Below are 15,269 nucleotides of genomic sequence, written 5' to 3' on the forward strand. Positions count from 1 at the left end.
CAGTAGTAAGATAGAATAGAATTCAACTTCATTGTCATTGCACATGTCACAAGTACAACGCAACGAAATGCAGTTCCCTACATGCAAGATCCATGTAGGGAACAAAACAGACAGGACACTTACACAAATGAGGAAGACTGCAGGTTGAGGCGGGTTGCAAAATGGCTTGCAGATGAGTTGAAATTCGTGATGATGAGTGGCAGGTAAAAGTAGAGTATTGCCAGGTGGAACAGCAGAATTATCACCTGATGTTGGCTGGCTTTGAAAGCCTCTAAATTACCAGATTGCAGCTCAGCTTGACTTCCCTGCCTGCACTAAAGTCATGCTCGATTTTATTTTCTTCAGACTTAAATGGCAGTAGTAACACTACTGATTTCCTTGAATGTTTGCATAGATATTTGTGGTCTCATTGGGATTTACAGATGAAGCCTTTGTGTATTTGGTGATATAATGACTTTTCTTCAAGCAGTGTGATGAGGTTGTCTTTTGTTTTTCAGTAAAAAAGACTTGACTATTAATTGGATTGCTTTGAAATTTGATGCGCACGTTCCCATTTCCCTCAGGATGATGAGCTCTTGTTTTCTCCTCCAGCAGCTGTTCAGTGCTTTGGTTTATGACTACATATCTGCAGAACTAATTGCATTCTCATTAGCCTCACCTGTACTTTATGTTTTGAAAGTTTTGATATGCCACCTCACTTGGGCACATTAAGCATAAACAGTACACTTGCTAAGATTAACATGTTAAATATATGATGTTATTGCGATTCCAAAGAAAAGGTTTATTCCATCACTAGAAATCTTAATCATTAGTGAAATAACACAATACAGTAGTAATATTTTACATACAAATACTTCATGAGTCAATCACGTGGCACCAAATTAGTGCAATTAGTGTAGGCATGGTCATGGAAATCTGCTGAAGATAACCAACCAAGCATCACACTGGGGAAGAAAGATGATTTGAGTGCCTTTGAATGTGACATGGTTGTTGGTGCCAGACAGGCTGGTTTGAGTATTTCAGAAACTTCTACATGACCACCTCTCAGGTTTACAGATAATGGTCCAAAGAGAAAATATCTGGTGAGCAGAAGTTCTCTGGCTAAAAAAGGTTTATTGTCAGAAAAGAATAACCAGACTGCTTTGAGCTGAAAGGAAGGCAACTGTAACTCAAATAACCGTTTATTGCGACTGGCATTTGCAGAAGAGAATCTCTGAAGGCACAAGTTATCGAACATTGAAGCAAGTGGGCAACAGTAGCAGAAGACCACATGTCACTCCTGTCAGCTAAGAACAGGAAACTGATGTTACAGTTCCCACAGGTTGACCAAAATTGGACTGAGCTGAGTGGTGGTTATGGGTCAGCTCCTTGCTTCCATTCTTTCTCTCAGTGTGAAGGTCAGTGCTGTAGATCAGCATGGCAGGAAGACTGGGTCTACGTTCCTTACCACCAGATATACCACAGGACCTGTGGATAAGACAAAAGTTCAAGATGGAGGAGAAAAGCGATAGGAATGAACGTTTATGGTACGTTTGTACACACATTTACACAGAAATTTGACAATATGAATACTAGAAAAACATTGCCTTCTCTAATAAATCTTGATTTGTGCTCCGACATGCAGCACATACTCAAATGGCCTCCACAGTCACCAGGTCTCAGTCTAATAGAGCACCTATGGCATGTGGTGGAACAGGAGATAAGATCTGATAAATCTGCAGTAACTGTGTTTCTATCATGTCAATATGAACTAAAATCTCTGAGGAATTTTTCCAGCATGATGATGAGTTTATGCCACAAAGAATTACAGTGTTTTGAAGGCAAAAGGGTGTCCAACCCCCTACCTAATGAAGTGGCTGTTGAGTGTGTATATTGCTGTAATGGAGTGAGTTAGGCTCACACTGTTTAAATGTTTACCCAATAAAAGAAGCTCTATCACTCTTCTTTCAATTTTATTTTTTCGTTTAATCCTGACAGAAATTTATCATGAAGAGTTTGTATCTAGCCAACATTGCTGTTGACTGCAGCGTGTTGTGCGCTCTGCTGAGAAGGTGATTGGCTGCAGACTCCCATCTCTGCAGGACCTGTACACCTCCAGGACACTGGGGCGTGCAGCTCGGATCTCAGCTGACCCTTCTCACCCTGGACACAGTCACAATGAACAATAACCACATGACTGTCCCCGCCACTAACACATGACCCTACGCTGTGTCACTGCAACATTTCATGTCTGGCACTGATCACCACCTGCACTCATGTATATATCTTTCAACGTAGCACTCTTAATTCTTATTCTCATGTATATATGTTTGGCACTGATCACCACCTGCACTCATGTATATATCTTTCTACGTAGCACTCATAATTCTTATTCTCATGTATATATCTCATGTATATCTCATGCACATATCTTTCCTTCTACATAGCACTTTAATTCTTATTGTCTGCACTGAAGCACCGCAGCAATTTCCTAATGTTGTAAACCTCAACATCTGGCAATAAACCCATTCTGATTCTGATTCTGATAGTTTTAATAAATTAGACAATTTTTGATGTCTTTCAGAAAACTATATCACATTAGCCATCCAGATTAGGGTAGACTTTGACAATGGAACGATACATACTATTAGATTACATTGTTAGGTAAAATTATATAACACTGGTGTTTGTGGTTAGATTCTTCTGAGCGTTGTCTTGCATCACAAGCCAACAACATCTCATTTAAATGCAGAGCAATATTACAAACAGACAGCTAGAGTGTATTTCATTATGGGAAACACAATTTTCAGAAAATCTGCAAACGAAATTTTGAATTAATATGGGTTTGCAGTCAGCACTGTTGCTCTGAATATAATATTTGATAAACAGCTCATGGCTCTCATGTTTCAGTCGCTGTTATTAAACCACTGCAGAAGAAGAGGCTTCATGAGGGGATACAATTAAAAGAGCATCAGACATATCTTAGACTATGAAAAAACTATGTGATGAAAATATTGCACTTTTATTCGTTTCATTTGTCAATTTTTCATTACTTCACTGAAGCTGGAGTCTTAGTTTATTCAATAAGCCAAGTTTTTAATGCCCTTTGTTGCATAGACATGCCCTATATATATATATATATATATATATATATATATATATATATATATATATATATATATATAGTCACCATCAAGTGCGGGATCTACCAAGGAGATGCTCTGTCCCCACTGCTGTTCTGCATAGGCCTGAACCCCCTCAGTGAGATCATTAACAAGACTGGCTACGGATACCGACTACAGAATGGAGCAGTTGTCAGCCACCTCCTGTACATGGATGATATCAAGCTGTATGCCAAGAGTGAACGAGACATCGATTCACTGATCCACACACCAGGATATACAGCAATGACATCGGGATGTCAGTGGGTAGTCAGAACTGAGGGGATCGAGCTACCAGAAGGCAACATTGCAGACATAGAGGACAGTTACAAGTACCTGGGGATTCCGCAGGGAAATGGGAACCATGAAGAGGCCGCTAGGAAAGCTGCAAGCACCAAGTACCTGCAGAGGGTCAGGCAAGTCCTGAGTCAGCTGAACGGTAAGAACAAGATCCGGGCTATCAACACGTACGCCCTGCCCGTGAACAGGTACCCAGCTGGTATAATAAGTTGGCCAAAGGAGGAGATAGAAGCCACTGACATCAAGACAAGAAAGCTCCTTACCATGCATAGAGGGTTTCACCCCAAGTCCAGCACCCTGAGGCTGTATGCTAAGCGGAAGGAAGGGGGCCGGGGACTGGTGAGTGTCAGCACCACAGTCCAGGATGAGACAACAAACATCCAAGAATACATTGGGAAGATGGCCCCAACTGTCCGAGTGCTCAGTGAATACCTCAGGCAGCAGAAACCCAAGAAAGAGGAGGGAGACGAGGAACCATCATGGAAGGACAGGCACCTGCACGGTATGTACCACCGGCAGATAGAGAAGGTGGCTGATATCCAGAAATCCTACCAGTGGCTGGACAAAGCTGGACTGAAAGACAGCACAGAGGCACTAATCATGGCAGCACAAGAACAAGCTCTGAGCACAAGATCCATAGAGGCTGGGGTCTATCACACCAGGCAAGACCCCAGGTGCAGGCTGTGTAAAGATGCCCCAGAGACAATCCAGCACATAACAGCAGGGTGCAAGATGCTAGCAGGCAAGGCATACATGGAACGCCATAACCAAGTGGCCAAGTGTACAGGAACATCTGTGCCGAGTATAACCTGGAAGTCCCGAGGTCAAAATGGGAGATGCCCCCAAGGGTGGTGGAGAATGACCGAGCCTTTCATAAAGGCACCATTTGATGTGCTTAATTTCTGTTGTTTCAAATTCGGCACACATGAGGAATAGTAAACAGGATCATTAAAATTATTATTTATCACTGTTATCACTGTTGGCTAATTTGCAGTTTTGATCAGGCATTATTAATTTGTGTTTAAGTTTTTAAAACCTCACTGACTGGAAGTACACTCAAAGACTTGCAGGTGTTATTTAGAGCAAAGTGTTGTTTTGGCCTTAGACTTAAGGAGCTTTTAAATTTGGGAATTTTTCAAGTGGAAAAAAAAATAGCCTGAGGCTCACGGGGTTGACTGTGTGACAGATTGAGGAATGAATGAGTTGTGGAACTCTAAACCTTGCAGATTGCAAAAGCAAGCAGAAAACACAAAAGAGTTAACTCTCAAATTTAGATGAGAGTTAAAACACATGCTGTGAAGCTTAGATGGAGTCTTAGACTTTTAACACAGATGCCCCTCGATGTGGGATATTTTTGTCTGCTTTATGTTTTGCATAACTTCTAACAGATTAGTCGATGGGCCTTCATTTGTCTTGGACTCGGACAAGCAATAAAATGTATATGAATGCCAGTAAACTAGTGAGGGAACCAGAGACAGGCAGACTGTTGGAAAGAAGAAAAAAAAAGAAAACGGATAAAATAGTGAATAAGGACTGATGATGAAGACTGGTCAGGGAAATGTATCTGCTCACAAGCCATTCATTTCCAATCCCCCATCCTTCGCATCTGCTCAATCTTTCTCTATTACAGGCCAGATGTATTCCCCAGTGTGTGCAGCACCGGTGTCATTTCCATTCGACACTTTGCTCTTAGCTTCGGTGCCACTGGAAAATGACAAAACTGGAACCACAGCAGAACTTTCTGTTCCACACACCACAGGCAGAAAATTGCCCTCTTTTCACTCTTCTTGCTCCATTTCATCCAGTTGTAGCAGGGCTGCAGTATATGCTTATTCATTTACTGAGATCCATGCCAGACCGTGTCACTTCTTTTCTGTACACATATACAATTGTGCAATTCCTTCTGAATGCATAAGAAATGTAGAAATATGAGGGACCGTGGTGTGCATTGCTTTTTAAATGTATGTAAATCAGCTTGTCTCTGTGTGATTGACATCTAATGCAAGCTGTGTTTTTGCTTTGAATGTAAATGATTTGTGGCAGACAAGGATTACAAATTATTCGCTGACTTTATTTAAACGTCTCTAATCCCACTTAATTACGTACTGGCTTCCACACTGACTGCTATCCTCGAGTTGTTTACTTAAGTCTAGTTTATTCAGATATGGCTCCTGCCATCCCATCACACCCCCACAAATAAACCAAGCAACCACCTTCGGAAATACTTTCTCCTGCTATCTCTTTCATGCAAGTGCTACTATTTATGGGCTTTGTCTCTCTCTGACTGGATTTGTGTGCATGTGTGTATAGTTGTGTGTCTGTGCACGTCATTTTATGCCTGTGTGCACAGTGAGTCTATATATAAGCCATTATGTAGAGTGCAAATGAGAGAGTATTATAACCTGAGTGTCACCTTACTTGGAAATTTCGAAATGAACTGCAGCTTTTTTTTTTAAAGAAAGAGGGAAACATTTACAGAAAACATGTCAACTTCCACTGAGTCCTGCACTGAGTCTGAAAGTAACTTAATTACTACAAATCATTTTGCAAAAGGCCTAAGCTGCATAATTTATCAATATCTCTTTGCTGTTCATGTGACATAAACCTGGGCTAGGGGGTTTTATCAAGTTTTAATATAGCCACTATTAGCCACAATAGCTGCTGGCCTGATCAATGGATTGCAAAATAATTCCAATATTTGTAGTTTAAAGTGTATTTGTATTTGTTAGAAAATATATTTGCTCATTTTTTACACATTTAAAACATTTGAAGGGGAAAATAATCTCCTCCTAAAATGTCACTGATGAAATGTCACCAAAACAACCTTTGCACAACAAATGTCTATGATTCATGATCTCTATGGGAGGTCCTTGCTTCTGTCAGGAGCTCATGACAGTGTGTAGTAAAAGACAAACTAAAGTAAAGTTTATTTTAGACCACTGTAATCATCAAAACACCAAATTAGTGACTATAGTTATAGTAGAAAAATACATTTCCTCCAGTACAGTCCACAAACTTGTACAAGTTGCGCTGAAGCTGTTGTGGTGTAAGATGGTGGTGCAAAAACATTTTTTCCTTTAACCTGTCCTTAAATACTCTCTAGACTGATCCTGGCTTATCTTAGTCAGTACCATAAACCACGGAAACATTATAGTTTCATTCATTCTTTCTAATGCTGCCAATTATACGTGTCAGTCTTTCAAGTTCAAAGTAATTTTCTCCTTTTCACTTTCCCTGTTGTGATTTCACAAATGTTTGATCCTGCACTACAGCATTTCTCTAGTAGGAATTAAAATAGTTTGTGACGCTGCAGGACACTTGCAAAGTTTTGAGATGCTGTAGGTGACAACTGTGACCCACTGTTCTCCTGACAGTATCACTCAGTAAGGCCTTTTAACCCCCTCTTGGACCCTCCACCAGTATACATGTATCATCATCAGTGCTGCCAAGGATAGCATGTTTCATCATCACACTGGCATTCTCTCTACCCTGGGACAGAATTCAAACATGTTGTCCAGACTTTCCATTGTACTCACAAAAAATAAATAAATAAAAACATGTTAAAAATCTATATCTCAAGAAACATCTAAACCTGACTCCTTGTGTACCCCCTCAAATCAAATAACATCCTGCTGCACTAAGCCCAAAGGACCTTAGGACCTTGCTCCAGCTGTGGAACAAATTAACTGGAGGAGACGTTAGTTCATAATCATTTTAAAAATCTATACATACAGAATCCTTTTGCTATGAAAATATTGAACTTGGGGATAACTGGAGCATCACAATGGTGAAAAAAGGGTGAAAACCATTCACTACTCCCGTGTGTAGTAGCATCACATTTTAGCTAACATATAATTGGCAACCAGGAACAAAAATCAACAAGGCTTCAAAGAAGACAGAGAGAAGGTGACATTTCTGAGTAACTAGAAATCAAAGATTTCCAGAAACACAAACCACCAGGGAGAAAACTGCAGAAAAAAGGTGATTTTTGGCTTCAAAATTCTTAACAGACATCACCAAAAATGATGCAGCTATCTGGCAAATTAGAGCTGTGTTGTGGATTCGTTATTGTATTACATTTATGCATATTTTTATATTCATCAAATCATTTCCAACCCCCTCATGCTCTATAGGTGGTGTGATTATCATCATTAAAGGGCACAACTCCAATTATGACAGAAAGGTGATCAGTCAGATCAACTTTAAAAAGATATGTAGTACATGAACCATCAGCCTCCACTTCAAATGCATCCTAAGCAGTTTCCAGTCCTGGGCGTTTTTTCCTTGTATTGTTGCAAGTTAGGAATGATAAAATCTTCTGGCTGTGCTTAAATGGCAAAGTTGAGCTGCGGTTGATCAGTCTAACCTTTTGATCTATGTGGAACATGTGTGTTAAGCAAAGCGCTTCAGTTCTCCATTTTCATCATGCACTCCATGCTCTGCTGTGCTCCCTGCACTAGAAAAAAATACCAACAGAGAATATTAACTAAACAAGATTATTTCTAAAATAGTTATGATCTTACTGTAAGAAAACATCTGAAATTCATGATAAATGATGAAACCTGGATGTCAGTATTTCAGAAAAAGTTCACATCCCAATCTGGGGCTGCATCTGAAGTGCATCACATGTTGTTGCATTACACTTCTGCAAAGCTATTTTTAACTGAAGTATTGCCACCCTCTGATGATGTACATCTTGCTGCTGGTGAGCTCACCTGGAGCTATGGGGTCTTATCTGCCTCTCCTCCGATTTAAACCCACAAAAGTGAGAGTGCTGCTCAGAAGTGCCTCGGCAAAGCGTGCAGTTTTGAGTTACGGGTAGGTCGGTAATGGAAACTCAGCCTTCAGGTTATATGAGTTTTCTCATCAAACCAGAGAGCATGGTAATATGGTTGGTACAGACAAACCTTGAAGGGTTGTGGTGACTGTGGAGAATCAGGGTGTGGGTGCTCAGGTCACTTAAGGTTTGAGATGATGATGTAAGCAGTGAGAGAAAACATTATGCTGCGGGATGAAGCCTGGTATTGCTGAGTCCTGAGTGGACGGCTGAAAAAGCAAGTCAGGAGGTGATGTGTTGGATGTTTTCGTGTGAATTAGGTGTTGTAGATTTTCCAATTTCCTTTTAGAAGAATGTTGTTTTGAGAAATACTCAGCACGATGTGTTCTGTAAACGCATTCTTTTAAAAATGGAATTCTTACAAAGAGCGGAAATTCTAAACAATCGCATAGCAAGAATATTGTGGAAATGGGCTTGAAGCACATCATGGCAAAAATGCGATAGTACTCAGCAGACTGTTCGTTACTGCAGCACAAGTAAAGTTTCTTAAAAAGGTGGTCATTTCTCGGTCTATGTGAAATATATCTTGAATATCTTTTTTAAAGTCTGTATCATTACAGGCCATTTTCTCCTTTAACCAACAACATTCGGTTTAATGTGGCAAAGAGACACTTTGAGTGATCTGAAAAAGGAGTTCAGAGAAAAACGACTGCAGCCTCACCAAGTGTATCAGCCAGCCAAGCGTTGATAGCATTATCAGAACACTCCACAGAGAGCCAAACAGCCAAACTTTTCACATCAATGTGCTGCTTCTGTTGTTTTTGTGTGCAGCTGAGAGACAGAAAGTGTGTATGTGTCTGTGTAGAAGAGCGCGAGAGACAGAGATAGATACTCTATAATGAGTTTCCATAAAGCACTCAGTGTGCTATCATTGTCGTGATTTTATGAATTCATCATAAAAGAGTGAGTAAATGTCACAGTTGAAGGTAATGGAATGGGATGCTGGGTCGAAAATGAAAGGCAGAAGAGTAAGAGAACAAAAGGGGGGGGAGGAAATTGTGGGGACTCCTGTGATGATTCGGCTGATAACAAAAGCCACGACTGCTGTTGCTCGTGTGTGCTGTCTTTACCCGGGGAGATGTGGGGGAGGGGGGGTTCACTGGGCGAGAGCTGGCCATGTCTCTAAATAAAACACGACATTGATTTATGAGTGTGAGCCTGCTACGAGTGTAGCAGGACTCTGCAATCACCCGCACAAGTGCGCACACACAAATACACACACACGCAAAATCACAGTGCAGTTAAACCACTGAGTACAGTCTTGCACTGTACATCTCAGCAATTCTACTTTGCTTCCAACAGAGCACAGCTTTCGGCACTGCTCTTTTTTTTTTTTCTAAGAAAGGAAAAAGAAACTTTTTAGGTATTATTCATTCCACAGCTACTTTTCTTTGAGACACCATAATGCGCTCTTCAGCCTTCATCATCACAATGAAAAGGACTTCAAAGCGGGGAAATTAATTAATTAATGAAAACCAATCACTGTGCATTTGAGTTTGGAAATGAAAGTCGCTGGCCTGTTTGTGTAAAATGATTGATATGGTGGCGTTTCGGGCCCGTCACAATGAAGTTTGAACACAGAAGTGGCGAGCTACTTCCGTGCCAAGCTGACGGCAAACAAACGCTGCAAAAGCAATAAATTCTCCCTTGAAGTGCCTGTTTGTAAAGTTGTGAATCTTTGATGCCGTATTAAAACTACTGCTGTTATCTGGCTGTGCTGCTTGGTGATATGCGTTTGTATCATTTATGTGTCCTTTTAAAAAAGCGCACCCAAGGATGACAAGGTTTTACCAATCGAATGTATAATGTGTATAAATAAAAATGAGCAGGAACCACAAGGGTACAGCAAATATAACCAAAAGTTATCAACTGTAAACTTAAAGTTTAGGCTGTAGGTCATGAATGATCCAAGGAGAGAAACAATGGTCAAATTGGGCTTCAGAACAGGTTTAAATTAGTTGAAGCAAGAAAACTAAAGAGAAGAATGTTGCACTAAATGTTTGATTGAATCACAAAAAGCTGATGATCAAGCAGTGAAAGTTTCATGGTGTCCCATTTACCTCCATGGTAAATAAACAGCTGGCAAGTTAAGCTTTAATCGTGTCATTTTGGTTTTAATTCAAATCCTGTTAATGTCAAGTTCACCTTTGCTCAGTTTTGTCCTGCTGCACTGCACTTGGCATAAAATATTCTCTCATATTTCAGATATTTATCCCATTACCAGACAACACTGGCTAAATTAGTATAAATGCCAAAATATAAACACCTTAATTAGAATAAACAGGACCAAACCAATGAAGGGTGGAATAAAACTTTTCATAATCCGATAAGAATAATTGCAAATGATTTAATCTGATTATTGTCTGGAGGTGTTCTTTCTTTGCATGATCTCAATATTGCATCTGCGAGGGTAAATGTCACCCCTCTTTCTACAAAAACACTGAAATTGTTCTCTGCTGTGAGTTTGTGTTTAATAAAAACTCTCAAACAATTAAGTGCAACACATTAACGGCAACTGCTGTGCTGACCAACAGATACTCTTCTTCTGGGAGCTGATCAAAAACAAGCAACAGAGAAAAGACGTCCACCTGGGAGGATGAGCTCATGACGTATATTGAACTTTTGCACCTGATGGTAAAAGTGTGGCCGCATGCAAACTCCAGTCCCAGCTGATCCAAACGCTTTAATCTGAATGACTTCAATCTGGATGAAAGGACCAGATGTACAAGTATTTTCAGTATCTTTAGGATACTGTATTAATATAACAATGTACCATTTTTTTATTATTTAAACATCCTGAACTAATGTAGCACATAACAAGCTGAAACAGCAGAGGTTTGTGCAGTCGTTCCACTCTGTCGGCCTCGCTTGAATGCAGCATCAGGTCCAAATAAACTGGAACAGTTTGCCAGCAGCTGAGGAGTAATCAGGACAATGAGAGGCAGCTGAGTGAAGTCAATCAAGGAAGATTTAGTACCTGTAATGGGATGTAGAGGACTCGGCCATGACAGAAATGACACCTTTTAAGTTTGTTTGAACTTCAGTCTGCTTGTAATGTGCTCAAATGTCATCCTGAAGCGGAACCAATTTAAAGAAAAGCAACTCCTTTTAAGAAGTATTTTTAGATTAATGATGTATGATTACTCTTTGTAATTTCTATACCCAGCAGTACTTTGAAAAGCTCACTCCACGATCCGTTAAATTAACCAAAGACCTTTTAAATGAAGCAAATCAAAGAGCGAGCTAACAATTAATATAGCTCTGAGAATAGCACCAGCTGAGCTGACACAAAATCCCAGGCACAGTAAAGAGAAGTGGACCACTTCAACTTGAAAACTTTTCAGAAGAAAACTGAACGTGGGAGCTTTATTGCCGTGTAATTAGTGGACAATGTACAAGCTTGAGAATGACTGCAAGGGTTCCTGTAGTTTCACGAGGATGTGAAGTAAAGACTTTTCAGGGAAAGTATTTTATATTTTTGTATCTCTTTTGATTTCAGTTTAGGTTTTGTTGTTGAATTCTCAGAGCTTGTCTGCTCACATCTATCAGTAGCACATACATGCTGTTCAGTGCCATTGCACAGTCTGTATTTATGACTTTTTTGATCCTTTGATAAGACACAACAAAAGAAAACACAATCCCAAAACGAATGTAAGGTGTTTGATTCTCCAGCCTTTGTTTAAAAAAGGGGGGGAAAAGAAATGTGGCTTAGATAGATGTGAGGTAAGAAAATGCAAAATAGTTGAGCTGACAATCAGCGTGAACATTATGGAAAATTAGCTGGTGCTGTAAGAAGGTTGCTCTGTTCTTTTATTGTTCTGAAGCCTGAAAAAATAATTGTGCTTTTACTCTTTTTTCCAGCTCCTTGATTTTTCTTTTTTCTTTTGGTTGAAGGTTGAATCTATGTATCTCCGCTTCCGTGCGTTTTAACGAATATTATCTCTCCATGCAACGTTTATCACAATTTATTCATACTTAACAGCAACCGCACTTCTAAAATGGCATCCATTAATGTGTGATATTTCAAAGCCACATCCAACAAAGGCTGCTATTATCCAGCCTTTTTCTCTCTTTTTTTTCTTTTTTCTCCTTTTTTTTCTTTTTTGATGGAAGAACTTTGAGGGATTCGCAGCAGAAAACAATGGGACAGTAGAACGAAAGGTCTACACAGCTGCGGACAGACAAAATGAATAGACCTGGAAAAAGTCACCAGCATCACCTTTGTACCTGAGCCTCCCACTGCTACTTCACTTCAGATAAATCAAAATGCAGTCATTTTCTGTTTCCCAGTTCTAACCACGACTTTGTCTACACATTTCACATCATATTTTTCTCTTAAATGAAACATCATCACTTGCAAATTAGCAGATAGCACGGCAGGTATCATAAGAAATCACTTGGTAGCTTTTGTCACGACTGATTCTCAGCGAGAGATATTTCAACTGAAAGATATTTAAAGGAGCTTGAGTTGTTTACCTAACCTCCGCACAAAAACTAGAAACACAGGGTTACGCAAGGTGACGCTAAGCTTGACACCTTTGGTGACATTTGTTTGGTCATAAAATCAGACATTTCTGTTTTATCTTCAAGAACACTTTTAGACAGTAAACAAGTCAGTCCCACGGGCAGCTCTAAGACGTCGACCTTATACGTATGGACAAAAGAAGCTTTAACAAAGAAACTGAGACCTATCATGTGACAAACTTTCCTTTTTTTCACAGAAGTATAGCTGCAAGGTGAAAATTTTTACAGAGAACATGCTTTTTTTACTCTGATATCCAGTTTTTTGTGGTAAAATAGCAGATGTTAATCAATATTTTTAAAACTTACACTGAACTTTTTTGTAATGATTTTCTACCCATTTTTTCATCCTCTTTCTGTATCCTGTGGGTATCATATAGGGTAGAAGTGGAGTCATGCACATCAAGAAAAGTAAGCATCCACATTATTGCCTCCTGTGATTTTACTCAGATCCCAGTTTTTTCTCCTTGTTGACTTTGTATGTCCTGTTTTTAAACCTATATATTAGTTACATATATCAGTGCTTCATTTCATAACTTGGTTCTCAGTTTTTTAAACTACATTTGCTATGGCAAGAAAGTTACAAAGAGAAAGAAACTCTGAAACTGCACAAAAATTCTCTTTCCCTTCACTTTTTTGGGTTAATCTGTTCTTTGGCAAACTAAGCTTTATTTAGTTAAAACACTTAATGCGCATTTCGTGTGACTCATGTTGAGTGTGAGAACTGCAACACTGGCATCTCTCCTTCTTTCAAGTGATGTAGTTTTGCTATGCATATTTAAATAGTGGAAGCTTGTGAAAGATGTTCTTATACCAGAACCAAAAATGATAAACAGAAGGATCTTGTATGTTGTCAGAATGTGTGCTGCAGCAAGTGTGATTTTTAAAGTTTCATGAGAAAGGCGAGGGTTTAAATCTTCCTGCCTGAATATTGGATCAGACAAGCATAAGTAACAATCACTAAGGGAAAAACAGAAAAATCGTAATGTGTCAAAATCAACAAGTTCATCCTTTTTACATAATCTCTTGGTTGCACCAGTAAACACAATATACCACTTATAGACCATTTCAGCAGGTTCAGTGCATCCTCTGACTCAGGCTACAGCAGAAATCAGTCATTTGAACATGATGCTTATTCACAGCTCTTTGATGCCAACATTGCTCTGTCATGCAAAGTGGTGCCATCCTCCATGAAGTATTCAGAATCTGTTGGTGTACTGTCAAAATCAGGGGAATGAACCTGTGTTCAATCATGCAAAAACTTCTTAAAATGGAAATTAATAGAGGGCCTAAAGGTGGGAGAGAATGCAGAAATATACAAGATGCAATAAAACATGCATAAATCGCCTTTGCCCCTTGACTCGCAAAATTGAATATGGAAAATGCATTTGCATGTTTTGGGCACTGGCAAAAACTGCAGGCCCGGAAAGATGAGCTGACTGTTCTGTCTTAAAGTGTGGGCAGAGTTTATGTATGAGGATACATATAGTAGTTTTATTATCTGTCTATATGCCACAAACACCACCTCTCACACCACCTCCTCTGTGTTCGTCTCCTTGTTTCCTGTGCACCTACTCGCATTTGAGTGACGCTCTGAAGGTTCACTGAAGATCACATCTGAAAGCGAAGACACTGGTGCATACACCATCAAGCTGCTGCATGTGTGTGGAGATGTGGCATTTGAAAAAAGATGAGCGTGCATGTTTAAAAAAAGACAAGGTGGAGGATGTGGGGGATGCAGGGGAGGGGCAGTCGAGCGACAAAAGTGCGCCAGCGTACCGCACACCGACAAAGTGCCTTGCGCCTGCCTGCTGCCTGGTGTGGGGAAGGGAGATGCGACCTGTCAGTATGAGGGGGCTGGCTGAATGACTTCACATCACCCTTTCAGCTCCAGCAACTTCCCATTTATATTGTAATGCAAATCCACGGCCTGTCCCAGATGGTGCTTTTCCAGCATCGTGGGTGCATAGAAATATGATTATTTATCCCAAGCACTTCTCAAGTCTTTAATGCACCCTCCTCCGTCTGTTTCTATCCCTTCTTTCTTCTGGCAGCAGTTTAAAGTCTGTGCAGTGTAATGTGTCTCTCCCTAATGGCAAAGGAGAAAAAGAATGGATGATAAATTTGCTGAGAATTTGACAAGGGACTACCTAAGAGATTACAGAAAAGCTGGAGAGAAACAAACCTGAGTGCATAGGTCTAAGGAAGGAAAAGGGAAAAAAATCTCAGGTAGATCATTTTCTTGGCTGAGCATTAGGGTGAGAGGCATACGCGGTAATTCTCGTGACTCAAAAGGCTTTTAATCACCACCGCTGAACAAAATATAGCCCACAAGCCCACATCAGTGCTGAACATCATATTGCTGAAAGCACATTCAGAATTTTCCCTGAATCAATTTGCCCATCTCTGCCTGTGTGGCACATGGAGGCAGGCTTAATGTTTCCCGCTTACACCGGCTCATGCTTTGGTTT

The 15,269-nt window shown here is 40.0% G+C and overlaps 1 protein-coding gene across 3 annotated transcripts in view; it reads right to left on the minus strand.

Moving 5' to 3' along the window:
• Positions 1-1,160: 1,160 nt before the first annotated feature.
• Positions 1,161-15,269, minus strand: part of LOC143414406 (uncharacterized) — a 31,217-nt gene continuing 17,108 nt past the window's right edge. For all 3 annotated transcript variants that reach the window (XR_013095034.1, XM_076878703.1, XM_076878702.1), the window contains one exon: positions 1,161-1,467. Coding sequence is in view for 2 of the 3 variants with exons in the window: in XM_076878703.1 (XP_076734818.1) it covers positions 1,287-1,467 (181 nt within the window). In the remaining variant the exon portion in view is untranslated. The remainder of the gene's footprint in view (positions 1,468-15,269) is intronic.

This window comes from Maylandia zebra, linkage group LG20 (genome assembly GCF_041146795.1).
Source record: "Maylandia zebra isolate NMK-2024a linkage group LG20, Mzebra_GT3a, whole genome shotgun sequence".
NCBI lineage: Eukaryota > Metazoa > Chordata > Actinopteri > Cichliformes > Cichlidae > Maylandia > Maylandia zebra.